Raw genomic sequence first — 13767 nt, forward strand, 5'->3', positions numbered from 1 at the left:
ATTACCTCCCTGCACTCCTCAGATGCCGAACTTTTTTTGCACTTCTGCTTCTTTGCCCTGTCGCGGAGAAAACCATCATGCTGCGATTGCACAATATACCATTATGATACTACTCACTGACCTCTGCACTAATATGTACAAAAAAAACCTCTGCTGCTGCTGTCAAATGTTCGTCATCTTCCCACCTCACCAGCAGTTTGCATCTGCGTGCACATCACACCTCACAGTTTGTTTACTATTTAAGGTAACAGTGCACTTTACTGCTAATTTACACTCTATTATTATTCTTCTTTTGTTAATTTCACAAGACCATGGGGTTGTGAGAAACGTCTTCTTGTATGTCTTGTGCTAGCGGAGAAAGTGACAGTAAAGCCGACTTCACGATCCGCTATCTCCGCGTGAAGTGACGTTATTCACGACTGCTGGCGTTCGATTCCGACAAGAACGCTCGATTGTGCGCAGCTAAACCGCCGTAAGTTCTGGTAAAATCGGGGAAACGCTGTCTGACAGCACCCAGTGTTCAAATTAGCATGACTTGCTGTTGGATGTACTTTGTGTTTCCTCTCAGGATCCATCAATGGAGCCTTGTTTTCCACCGTCCTGCGGCTCTTGTTGCCGATCTCCTCGCTTAGAAGAAGTCAAAAACACGACGCGGGTCGGCGGCTCCTCTGTCTGAATGCGCGCAAACCGGCGCTCTTCCCTCCCTGTTTCCCGCCGGCGATAATTTCACAGCATCTCGCCTCTACCTGCCAATCCTGGCCTGCATTTAAACCTCACAAACCCGGTGGGAGGAACTGAAACCATTTCAGCTAATTTGCTCCTCACCTGAACTCTCTGTGAGCTACTTTCCAATTTTTTTTTTTTTTTTTCTTTATTCGCACACGGTGATCTACTTTGCAGCACACACAGAGAGGAAACGGGAGGCGTGACGGTTCTTCCTGCCTCGCACCTCTAATGTCCTCCGTGGCATTCTGCCCTTCTTGCGTCGAGCGAGCATACCGTTAGCGCACAGTAGCGGCTTAATACCTTACAAGAGAACAGGCTTCGTTATGGGAAGCCACGCCGTGAGCGTTTTCTTTTTTTTCCCCACAGCACGTAGGAATGCCCGGGATCCTTTGAGCGCGGGTTGAAATGCCCTTCAAATCCTTCTCCCATCCATTTGTCCGTTCGTCCAGCTACCGCTCCCACTCGGGCAAGTCAACCGCTGGTTCTGCTTTACGATTTGGTCTACGAGGGAGATTGCTGGGTCAGCGCTGATGCTACGTGTGCTCACGGTCGGGGACGGAGAGTTGGCCCGCGTTCATTGGCGTCCAACCACCGCTAGTGTGATGGACCGTACAAATTTTTTTTCCTCTCATATTTTGGGGTTGTTGGGGTTTTTTTTCCAGTGGGTGGTCTGGATGTCTTGGCCGTAGTAGGACGCCGTTCATTCGGCCGTGAGTGTGTTTTTGTGTGTGTGAGCCCAGGAGGTGCAGTCTTAGCAATATACTCAAATCACATACTTAGACGTGATTACGTTGATATAACATACTAGGCGGGTTCTGTCTGTCTGAAATTCAGTTACCGTGGAGACGCTGTGTCCCTAAGGGATGGAGGCTGACCGTCAGTGATTGACAGCTCAGTCCGATAAAAGGCAGCCACTTTTCTTCAGCATCCAGTTTAAAGCTTCTCCATGTACGTGAACCTTATTTTTGATAGCAGAGTAGAAGCCGACCCCCCACCCGAACCCCCGCCATCCCATCTTACCACCTCCCCTCCCTCTGAACCCTCCTGGCCGCCGTCCAATCGCCGGCACACTGGCCTCTGTTAGGTGTTCTAACAGGCGACTAAATATAGACCTCACAGTACGCGGCCGCAAACGTTGGGGCCGATCGGAGCCGAGGCCTGATCTCATCCCGCCGCAGACCCCCGCCGCACGCCGCCGTCTCTGCTTTCTATTTGGACTCTGAGGCGAGGGGGGGGGGGGGGGGGGGGGTGCTGATATCATCATGTTTTGGTTTGGAGAGTTATGCGCCGGAGAAACACGACCATATTACCGAGCCAGTCTCGGACCAAAGCCCTCGCCGGGCAACGTTTTCACAGAACCCCGAGGGGACCAATCGGTAGGCTCGATGTTGCCCGGCCAAAAGTATGACGTCGCCGAAGCTTTGGTACTGACTACGAAGATGTAGAGCCATTGTTTCACATGCAGAATTAAAGCGGACAGATCCCAGGTCTGTTTTTGCCATTTGCCCCCCCTTTTTTCCTCCAGCCCGCTTCTCGTGTTTCTAAGATTCCGTTCCCCCCAAAAATCTCTAAATCCGTCCGTTCTGTTTTCCCTCCCCGTTTCTTTCCCCCCCGCCGGTCGTTTCCCTCCGAAGCCCGATGGGAAGCGATCGGGGCAGCGAGCCGCCCGAGCTAACACATGACTTATGGAAGTGCAGCAGGTTCCGCAACGGCGGGAACAAAAGAGGCGGCGTGCCGGGCCGCTGCGAGCCATCACACACACACAGATGCACACACACACACACACACACTCACTGAACGCATTTCTACGTGCCATTTGCCAGTGACACAAGAATTCTTCAGTCTGACACCGGTGATGGATTAGATGCGTTATCGAGACGGAGCGGGGCGCCATGTTTTGTCCCAGTGAGCAAAAAGAGACACACACACACACACACACACACACACACACATATGGGGGACCTATATTGCTTGTACCCATTTCACCCACAAGTAAAGAAATACAGCGGCAGTCTGGTGGATTTCCAGACAGATTTCCAGGACAGACGTGGGAATAAATGGAGACGCGAGTTTTCGGGTTTTTCGCCCTTTCCTGACGCCTGTCAAGTACCGATGCATGATTTGTGGGCATCCGAGGGATTGCCGTTGCTTTTTTGTGCACGGCTGAAGCCCACGCGCGCGCACATACTGGATCCTGTCACGCCGTCAAACTGGGAAATATGGATTAATTTGCAGGGGTTTTCCCGGTTCCGTCTGTTAGCGCCTCGTCTCCAGAGAGGGAGGGGGAGAGCGAAGAAAACAAGCGCTCCTTTTTTTTACACCGCGATGGACTAACAAAGCGTGTCAGCACATCTCATTTAGGTCGGTCGGAATCTGGACGGCGGTCGGATCCGGAATAGACCACGGCAAAGTATCATATGTTGCTCCCCCCCACACACACGCACACACACACACACCTCCTCCTCTCCTCGCCTCGGAAACGCTGTTGCTCCTCTCACCGGTCCGCCGTCTGTTTTCCGGCCTTCGCTTCGGTCCAGTCGCTTCCACCCACCCGTTGAATGTTATTCCTTTTCCACCCGCGTGTCGCGAAAACCCCGGTGGGAGGCGAGGGTGGGAGCAAAAAAAAAAATACAACCAGATCATAACCCGGTCCAGATTTCCTTTATTTTTTCGTTATAACATTTCCCGATGGTTTCGAGAAAACCGCCCGGGCAAGGTAAACAGAAAGCGTCTTCGGCGAGGAGCGTTTTCACCGCCGCCAGCAGAGATCCTGTGTTTTGGTAACCTTTGGTTAATGGTTGTAATTCAGCTGGTTTTGACCGAGCTTATTAAAAAATAATACTCGTCCGTATGCAACCCCTACACACACACACACACACACACATACGTACTGCCCAGTACTAGGGCTGGCCGTAACAACTTGTCAGAACTGTATGAATAAAAATAAATGCTGTTATTTACATTCATTGCAGCAATAAAAAAACATTTTTTTTGTCAGTAAACTCTGTTGGATTCAACAAATACTGCAATAAAACAGTGTGTTTCATGCGTAACGCCTACAGCGGCCGACAAAGTTTGTTAAATAAACGCCCAGATACTCAAGAGCTGCATGCGCCGATAAAATAAGCATTTCTCGGTCACCGAACCCTCCCAAATTGCGGAGCGTTCGTCTGGCGGCAGCCCGCCTTCTGGCGGCGGCTCGCCTTCGGCCGCCTCCTCACCGCCGCTGCTTCCGTCAGCGTGTCAAAGATTGGGGAACAGACAGACGTCTCACTCTTGGGCGTTTCAAGCGGCTGGATTGAGACACGGTTAAGCGTGGCTTTGTCCACAATGACATCACCGGTGACCCGTCGTTAATTTTGCAGTCGGTTAAATGTTGACTTGTATTTGCGTCCCTACCCAACTTGACGTCGGATTTGTTCCCAGGTTGCCGGGGGGGGGGGGTTCGCGTCCACCGGGTTTTAACTCGTAGCGCTTAAAATGACTGGCGTGCTTTCTGTTGCCGAAGCCTTTTAGACCTCCGGACTCTATAAGAGCCGCCGGCAGTCCTTTATCTTGTCAGAGTTTCGCAGGCTTAACAGGGGATTCAGAGTCCTTGCCGAGAAGGGCTCCTTCGGCCGGATTGAAATTGATATCTGTTGTTTATCGGAGTCTCTCCTCCGGTCGTCTTTTCCTCCCTGAGCCCAGTCCTCCTCTCGCCGCTTTGAGATTGGTCCTTTGCGGCGTCTAATCCAGTGCGAGCGAGATGGAGGTCGATAAAACACGCCGCCTGTCTCTTCCGCGTCCGAGGCGGCTGAGCTGGATTAGCGGCAATCTCCGACGATAACCGTTTTTGGTCGGCGTCGGCGTCTGCCGGCGCCGTTTCGGGACAAAATCGGTCGATCCCGGCACCGGGCGTTTGGCATACGCCGGTTTCAACGCGGCGACGAAATAACCCCGTGTTGGTGTTGGCAACGGCCCGCCGTCTTTCAGAAACGCGAACCTCCCTCAAGGCGAAGGTAAGAAAAATAGCTTCTCGCTGAACGGGAAAAGAAAAACACCTTCCGAGGTAATGGTTAGCAGCTGCGGCCATCGGAGGAATATTCCGGACCCGGGAGGCCGACGCTGTGCAAACACTCTCGGCTGAGAATCGCTAAATCTGACGATCGCCCCGAAAGGAAATCCTCTAAGGCCGTTTCACATTTCCCATCCAGGCGGTCGGTGCGGACGAGGGTGTTCGGACCCTTTTTCCCACCGGTCTCCTAGCGACGGCGTCCGCCATGCGCCTCAAAACACGCCGTCGGAGGCGGTTAGCGCCCGCTTTCATTCGGCTCTCGCTACTCAGCAAATTGCTTCACACGCACTGGCGTGGCCGGGGGACTCGGTCCCTGGCACGCCGTTCAAAACCGGCGAGAGCGGACAAGAGAGAGAAAGGGAGAGAGGGAGAAAAAAGGGGGGGGTAATTTTGAATTAGGAGTTTGGTCAGCCTTCAAAGGTTTTTCCAGGGTGCTTACATGGTTTGATCAAACGCGCCCCTCTGGCAGGGACTCTCTTAGCCACAAGGGTAGGCCGGCCTCTGATGCCGCTGCCACGGCTTCCTGCCGCCAATCCCTGCTCCCCCCGAATCCCCTCCCCCATCTCACACCCGCCTCTCCCCTGCTTAGGTGCGGCGACGTAGCCTTTGTCCGAGCTTTTTCCGGACTCTTCTTTTCACTCTTCTGTTTGGTTTTCATTCCCAAGCGTAACGAAGTCATTGGTTTGATGTCAAACTCCGGTCGCATCGCCGACCCCCTCGGGTGCCTTCGTGCCGTTAGAGGCCGATAGATTCATCCATTCATTTATTATCTCTACTCGCAGTCTGGGTCTCAAGAGTCTCATCGTGGGAGAAGCAGGAGTCATCCTGCCAGTCGCCACTCCATCAGAGGACCACTAACAGACATACAAGCATTCACTATTTCACACATCATATACATTACATGACATTACATTACATTACATTACATTTCATTACATTACATTGCATTACAGTCATTTGGCAGACGCTTTTATCCAAAGCGACTTACAAGAAGTGCAATTCAGACACAGAAAATCCGAAGTACCAGTAGTCGGAAGTCAGAAGTGACCACTCAACCAAATAGCCATCTCAGAACCATATGCATACATACATTTATTTCATTGTTTTTTTTTTTTCCTGGGGGGTTGGGGGCTTAGTGCGATTAGTAGTGTAGTGCTTGGTGAAGAGGTATGTTCTCAGCTTATGGCGAAAGACGGGCGGCGACCCCCGCTGTTCTGAGCTTTTCCGGGAGCTCGTTCCACTACTGAGGACGCATGACAGAGAAGAGCCGAGACCGGTTAGATCGTCTCTGAGCGATGGGGCGGACGGTCGCCGAGAGGCGGCAGATCGGAGGGGACGGGTAGGGACATGTGGCTCGACCATATCCTGGAGATAAGACGGGGTTGTCCTGTTCACCACCCGGTAGGCGAACACCAGGGAAGGGACAGAAGAAGGGGAGTCGTGTGGGAGAATTTGGGACAGTTGAGCACCAGGCGGGCTGCCGCTTTCTGAAGAAGCTCCAGAGGCCTGATGGTCACCGCTGGGGCACGGGCAAGGAGGGAGTTGCAGTCGTCCAACCGAGAGATGACTAGGCCCTGGATGAGTATCTACACCGTATCCTGCGTGAGGAATCTGCAAATCTTCCCGATGTTGTAGAAGAGGAATCTGCAGGAACGGGCGACTACCGCGACGTTAGCTGAGAATAACATCCATATAGATATCCAACTATTCACAACATTTAGCCGTTCACCCTCCATTGGAGACTTCAGTAAACATGCAAACTGTGCACGGAAAAGGCCCCGCTGTCGTAAGTGAACCAGCAACCTTCTCGCTGCGATGCTGGAGCGCCAAAACTGCCTTTTCCAAAACATGGAAAAGACAGTTTTGGCTCTGGCTCTCCATAGGTCAGTCGAGTGGGACGGGAGCGCGAGAGAGTGTGTGTGCGTCTGGTCGGTTAAGCTTCGGTCCTGCCCTTTTACTCCCCGAGACATTTTCCTTTCTTTTCCACGCCTTCCTCGCCCACCTCCGAGGCGACACCTGCAAAGTGCTCCGCATTAAACCGATCCGCCTCACACGTGTCCCAGCGATTCCTTATGATTGCCGCGTGGGCGTGCATTTTTTTTTTTTTTTTTTGCACATACACAAACACACACGCGCACTTTGCACGAGTTGCAGCCACTATAGAAAAAGCGGCGCCTTAATGAGAAAAGCGACAGGGCGTGGGCGTGTTGGAGGGGACGGCGCGAGCGGTTGCGAAGCGCAAGCTTGTCGAGTAACGTCGATTCCGTCCCTCCCCTTGCGCCGCAGCCTCGTGCCCACGCTTTTGTTAAGAAACCGCATTTTGCACAAAAGGTAGAAAAGATGGAACGGGCAAAGAAAAGGGCAGAGAATCCGCGCCGGATAAACCGTGAAACTTTCAAAGAACGTGGCGAAATACGACGTCATTCTAATTAATGACTTTCAAATGCGACGACTTGTAAGTAAGAACACCGCTGGAAGTTAGCATTTAGCGCCTGATAAATTGGTAATTTAAAGCCTGCTTTCCGGGATCGGCGGCTTTTCTGCATTAAATTAAGCCCTCCGAATGTGAGAAGTGACTGCGGGAGTTTGTGTGTGTCTGTTTTGTGTGTTTTCAGAGGCATCGTTAAAAGTGGTGAATTTTAAATGTTGCCGTGACGATTTTTATCAGACGAGCACAACCCTTCGCTTTGTAAGCGCGGCGGTTCGCTCTCCTCCATGCCGAAGGCACGGCGCAAATATTTTAACGCTACTTAATGATATTTTAAGGCCTCGAAGGAGACAGAAACCCCCTGATTTCGGTGGAGATGTCTTCCCTGAGATGATCCGCGACAGAGACGCCGTCGTTTACGTTCTCGGGACGTCAAAGCGAGTCTAAACAGGTCCGACGTGCGTTCACGCCGCACCTGCGGGGCGCCGTTTTTACAGAAAGCATGCTCTAAAACCAGGTGCGTTGGCTCCGTGTGTGTGTGTGTGTCTTGACAAATGTGAAAGGCCTCTGGACGAGTCAGATACTGATCTGATTCAGATGCGGCGCCGGCTCCCGGGAGCGAAGGTCGGGTTATCTTGCGACCACCTGCGGGCGCCGGCGAGGACACACACCACGGGCGGGACGGACCGAGCGGCGGTTTATGGATGAGCGTATTTCGCCGCGTTCAGATGAAGCCTTGCATCGCCCGCCCCCACCCCGCACACCCACGCCTTCCTGCCTTTCTCCACCGACATATGGTTTTCACATATGTCCTCCTCGATGTTTTTATTAGCCGGCCAAGGTCACACCGAGGTCAGCTGTGCACAGACTCAACCTCTTTCAGGTCCCGAATCCCGCTGCCTGCCGCTGCGCGTCCAACATGCAGTATGTGGATGCACTCGCGGGCTCTTCTCTTGACTGACACATGACCTTGACTTTCTCCCTCCGCTGTGTTCATTGAGAGTCCGGCCCGTTCTCCGGCGCTGTCACCGTCTGAATAGATAGACTGATGTTTGGGCGGAAGGGGGGGGGGGCGGATGGGGAATGGAGCCGTCATCCCTCGCGGAAGGGGACGGGCCCGGCGATACGTGACGGGGGGGACGAGACACGGGGACGCCGGGTAGATTTATAGGCGAGGCGAGGCGTCGGGCCTCGGCAGATTTGATTAATAAAGAAAATACACCGCTGCCGTTTGACCGTCGGGGTCGGGGAGGGTCGAGCATGTCATAGAGAGTCATTAGAAGCCCTCTATCACTGTTTCGGTAGTCTTGGCTCGCACTTCAAAGCTTCACTTGAGGGATATACATCATTCGGCGGGAGGGGGAGCGAGAGGGAGCGAAGAAAAACAGAGCTCGGGTTTCACAAAGGTCTAATAATATCGGCAAATAATTCCTCAGAGTTGTTGTAACCCCATCCTACATCTTAGAGGACGGGCAGTTACATCACTCGTACAACGAGTCGTATGCAGGCGGAGCCCGAGCCGGGGAATATCTCCCGAGTCTTGTTCGTACTCGCGCCGCGAACCGGGGCGCCTCCTTCACCGGAGCAGCGGCGGTTTTCTTCTCCGGCGACCATGGCGACGGCGCCGCTCCTCGGGGGAGTCGTTTCCCTACAAATGTACAGTTCTTAATAAGAGGGAGAACTCAAGGGGGGGATTTTTGCGGTTCTTGTTACAAGGAGTACCACAGACGCAGTATTTGCTCTAAGAATGTTGGAGAAAGATCTGGAAAACACCCATGACCGGGTGTATAAAGTCTGGAGCAGCAGAGAAATTCAAGGTGGAGGCGGGAGTACAACAAGGAGCAGCTCTGAGCCCCTTCTTGTTTGCAGTGGTGACGGGCCGAATGACAGGCTATGATTGTTTGCAGATGATGTCGTGATCTATAGTGAGAGCAGGGAGCAGGACGGGGAACTTCCAGAGAGCTGGAGGTCCCCTCTTGAAAAGCACTTACGGTCAATAGTCCAGAGGAGTGAAGATGGTGGAGAAAATGGTGAAAGGCAAGCAGGTGGAGAAAAGTATCGGGGGAAAGGGGTCAAAGATGGTGAGGTTCTTTTCGGGAATAAGGAATCAGGATCAGGAATGAGCCCATCGGAGGAACGGCACATGTTAGACGTTTTGGAAATAAAGTCATACTGAGACGGTTTGGGTGCAGCCAGTGGAGGGATGGTGAAGATCTGGGTAGAAAGAGGTTGTAGTCGGCAAGCGGGAAGTCTAGACGGAGACCAGCGGATTTACAGATAGAGTGATGGAGGAAAGGAAGTTAATGGCGTGAGAGAAGAGGATACAGAGGAGAGGGTTAGGTGGAAGCAATAAAAAAAACAAAACAAAACAAGCGACATGATACTGAAACTCATGAATACATGAAACGACTCGTCGATCCCTGCCAATCGACCGTCCCGCCCGTCCCCCCGACCCCACTGACCGCTTTCTTCCTCCCTGTGCTCCTCAGATCCGCGTGGACGGACCCCCTCACGGCGGCGTCCAGTACGAGACCGTGTCGGTCATCAAGGACGGCGCCCCCATCCTCCGGGACATGGCCTTCTCCCTGGACCGCAGTTTCCTCTACGTGATGTCCGAAAGACAGGTGGGTGAAGGACGGTTAGCATCTCCGCGCGCGTGAGGCGGTTCAAACATCCGAAACAGTCCCGCGCGGGGCTCCGAGATGGCCCACCTCCCAGCATCCGCCACCATTTCTTGTATCTTAGCTAAAAATAATCTTGGTGGCACAGCGGGGGGGGGGTTGAGGGGTGCGAGGGGAGGGGGGGGGCACTGTGACAGCGTTTGATAACGAAGGAGAACAACGAGGGCAGGGAGACGGGAAGAAAAGGAAGAGACGACGGGAAAAAAAAAAGTGGCGGATGACGGGAGGAGAGAGAGGGAGCGAGGACGAAGGGCGCTCGGCGAGGAGGACGAGTGATGGAGGAAGGTTTTTGGGGGGGCGCCGAGAGGAGAACGCAACGTCGGGTCGTCCGTTTACGCGTCCGGCGCGAGCGACGCGCTAAGTCGGGGAGGGAAGACGAGCAAGAAGGAGGAAGAGGAAGGTCAGGTCAACGTCCTCGCCGCTCAGAACGCCACTTCGGGGGTGTCGCTTTGTTTTATTTTAGGCCAAACAATGAAGAATTCAAACGGCGCATCGGAGGAAAAAACGTTTGAGGCGGCAGGCGCTCGCCTGCTGGGAGAATAAAAATATAACGGTGTCAAACGCGATCTCATCAGCCGCCGCCGCCGCCGCCGATTGAAGCTCCTTCCGGTCGCCCTTCTTCTCTGAGCTAACCGCTGCTTTGCTTTTTTTTTTTTCGTCCGGCGCGAGAAACGCGCCACCCGACTTTGACTCGGCGGCCGCTAACACGGCGAACACGTGTCGACGCTGCGACTTCGGGGAAAGAAAGAGGGGGGGGGGGGGGGGGCACACAGTCTGTTTCCCATATTTACTAAATCTTTTATTCCTGCTTATTCCGGAGATGAAACGGGCTTTTGATCTTGAACTCATAACTGCTAGTCGTCTGCGCGCCGAGCAATGTCGGGGAAAGTTATTAGTATTCAGCATGTAGACTCTTCCGACGGGTTCTCCGGGGGTTGCGGATCGGCTGCAGACACACACTGCCACACACACACACACACACACACACACGCAGTCTCGAAAGTCCTCCGCTACTTCGAGGGGACGTCGCCCAGGCGGGTTTATGGAAACTCCTCCAGGGTCCGACGGGAAACGTCACATGATCGGACCTTCGTTTTACCTTCAAATCCAGAGTCCGATGCACTTTTAGTGCATTTCTGTGGAGGTTCTCATCCAGGTCATGGTGAAGTCCAGTAGAAATCTTCTTGTCTTGGAAACTGGACTTGAATTTCTGCAGTTGAAGACGATCTGCCGCTCATTCGAAAGGCTTCTTCAGTTCTAGTGACCTATGGAAAGTTTCCAAATATAATATATAATCCAGGTAATCCTGCTTAATTGCGCTTTTGTTCCAACGAACACAGCCCCGTTAGCGTAACAACCCCCTCTTACGCTTAGTTTCTGTAGATCAGGGGTGCTCAATACGTCGATCGCGATCTACCAGTCGATTGAAGGGTAATACCGGTTGATCGCATGATATTAAAAAATAATAGACGTCAGCCTGTCGTCCTTCTCGTCACTTGATTGATATACAGGGCGGTTAGTCAGATGACATCTAATTTTTTTCTGACACTGAGGTCACTGCACGTGCGCAAACAACGGCGCGAAGTGCAGCAAAACTAACAAGCTAGTCAGCAAGTTACCTCCAATTTTTAGCCCTTGGTTTTTTCTCTTTAACTTAAGAAAGGGTATAAAATGAGTGGAGGAACCGGACCAAGTGAGAAGACAAAAACTTATCACTATCAAACGGAATGAGACGAGGACTTTTTTTATCCACGATGACATTTTGGAAGTGCGTTTGCCTCTTCTGCCTGTCTAACATCGCAATACCAAAGAAGGGTAATGTCGGAGCGGCATTTTCGGACCGTTCATGGAAAACGCGACACATACGTCCCGCCGAAAAGCGAGCTGAGAAAGAGAAAGGACAGCGGTCACTTTTCACACAAAATACTTCAAAAGCAAAATCTGCGACCGAATCCTCGTTCCGGGCGAGTCGCGTCATCGTTAATAAGGCCGGCTGGAAGCGGCTGCTATCCGGATGATGATTCAATTCAGTGCAAGTCATCAGAGTGAACTTGGGTCATGACAAAAAATACGCATCATTATTTTGTGTCGTGCAATATTGGCTCATGCGGTTCTGCAAGGTACATCAACATACATTGTATATATTAAGATTATTTTGCATTTTTGTTGTGGGTAGATCATTTTGACCTGGTTATTTTATAAGTAGCTGGCATGCTGAAAAAGTGTGAGCGCCCCTCTTGTAGATTAACTTCCATTTACACAACAAGCCACCATAATCTAGACCCGCCCAAAAACCTGCCAGGTATATTTGGAAACTCCCGGCAGGTCATTAGAGCCAAAGAAGCCTCTCGGATGAGGGGTGAAATGTCTTCAAGTGAAGAAATTCAAGTCCGGTCGCCAAGAGGAGAAAATTGGTCTTTGGCCATCTTGGATTCCAGGATCCTCGCAAAAGAAAGATACCGTTTCCTGTTGTTTTTTTTTTTTTAAGAACGCAATGCCTTTTCATTCAGACTCTGGTCTTTTTCCGAGAGAACTAGCAGAGGTGTAACCCGACGGGAACTAGCCGTTGAGCTCGGTCGTTTATCCCTGAGTGGAGTCACATCGTGTTCGACCAAAACGCGCAAGAGCACAAAGAGAGAATAGCTAAATGACGCAACCACCTGCGGGATCGGATAAAAACGGTGCGCAAATGAGGAGCGAGCGCGACCCGAGGAAAGCGTCGGGATATTTGAAGCCGGATGGAGTTCCTCTGCAAGTTAGCAAGTTAGCGAAACATCCCGCCCGAGGAAAAGATCGCAGGTTCAAAATACCAGATGTAAAAGCAAAATCGGCTTGAGAGGGTTGAGACGGCGTCAGAAAGTCTCGTCTTTATCATCCGTCAGTCACAATGGTTCGATTCCAGACGAGATTTATTTTTGGGTTTGATCTGTTTTGCACTTTGCAAGGCCATTCTTGCACCTGTTCATGTGTGTGTGTGAGTGTTGTGGCACAGCCTGCGGGAAAAAAAAGGAGGCGCAATGACCTCACACACACACGCATTTTTACAATCACCTCCGTACCTCCATTACGAAAGACAGATGAGCCTCACCTTCGGGCTCCCCACGCTCTTGTTTCTTCCGCCGTCGGTGTGTTTTTTTTTTTTTTTGGCACCGCCTTCATCTCAGAACACCGTCGCCCCCCCCTCACCTCGACCCAAAAATAAAAAACTTTAATAGCCCCTATGTTTCATATTCGATCAGCGGGGCGCCGCCATGTTAATCCGCGCTTTTGTTTTGTAGATGTAATGACAGCAGCCTCCGCCATATTAATGATGCACCGTGTGTGTGTGTGTGTGTGTGTGTGAAAGAGAGAGGGCGAGATATGGGAAGCAGCGTCGTGGAACTGATGAAAAGACCTGGCTCGATGACTCTCCAGACGTTTGCGCGCGTCATTACCGACGTAGAAGTCGCGTTTTCGCCCCGTCTCGGTGCCGTCGCCGAGCTTCTGATTGTTTGTTTGTTTTTGTTTGGCGCCCCCTCCACCCGAACCGCCCGAACCCACCCACCTCCTCTTGTCCGAGCCGCTGCTGTGCGGCCGGGCTCCCGCGAAATCACGTGCCCGAGTCATGTTGCATCAGTATTTGTCCGCCGGGGCCGATGCTATATTTGGACCCGTAATCCGGCGATTTTTGGTATCCGGCCGGGTAGAAATGCCAGCGGCGAGCGCCGGGAAAAGGTCATCGCTGTTCCAGGAGATTCGGCTGAGTCGCCTCTGAGGCGCATCCTCAATTTTTCTCTTTTTTTTTTAATTTGCTCTTCTACTTTCTCCGGCGGACGATCCGCCGCCGAATGTCTTACGCTCCTCTTACACCTCGCTCCGTTTAATATTGCATCAAAAGA

The 13767-nt window shown here is 52.2% G+C and overlaps 1 protein-coding gene across 1 annotated transcript in view; it reads left to right on the forward strand.

The window, feature by feature from the left end:
* Positions 1 to 13767, forward strand: part of plxna2 (plexin A2) — a 180731-nt gene that overhangs the window by 46766 nt on the left and 120198 nt on the right. The window contains exon 3 of the mRNA XM_086159682.1: positions 9698 to 9832. Within this exon, the coding sequence (XP_086015808.1) occupies positions 9698 to 9832 (135 nt within the window). The remainder of the gene's footprint in view (positions 1 to 9697; positions 9833 to 13767) is intronic.

The sequence above is a fragment of the Fistularia commersonii genome, chromosome 14 (assembly GCF_037954325.1).
Source record: "Fistularia commersonii isolate RoL2024-O1a breed Wild chromosome 14, RoL_Fcom_v1.0, whole genome shotgun sequence".
Lineage (NCBI taxonomy): Eukaryota > Metazoa > Chordata > Actinopteri > Syngnathiformes > Fistulariidae > Fistularia > Fistularia commersonii.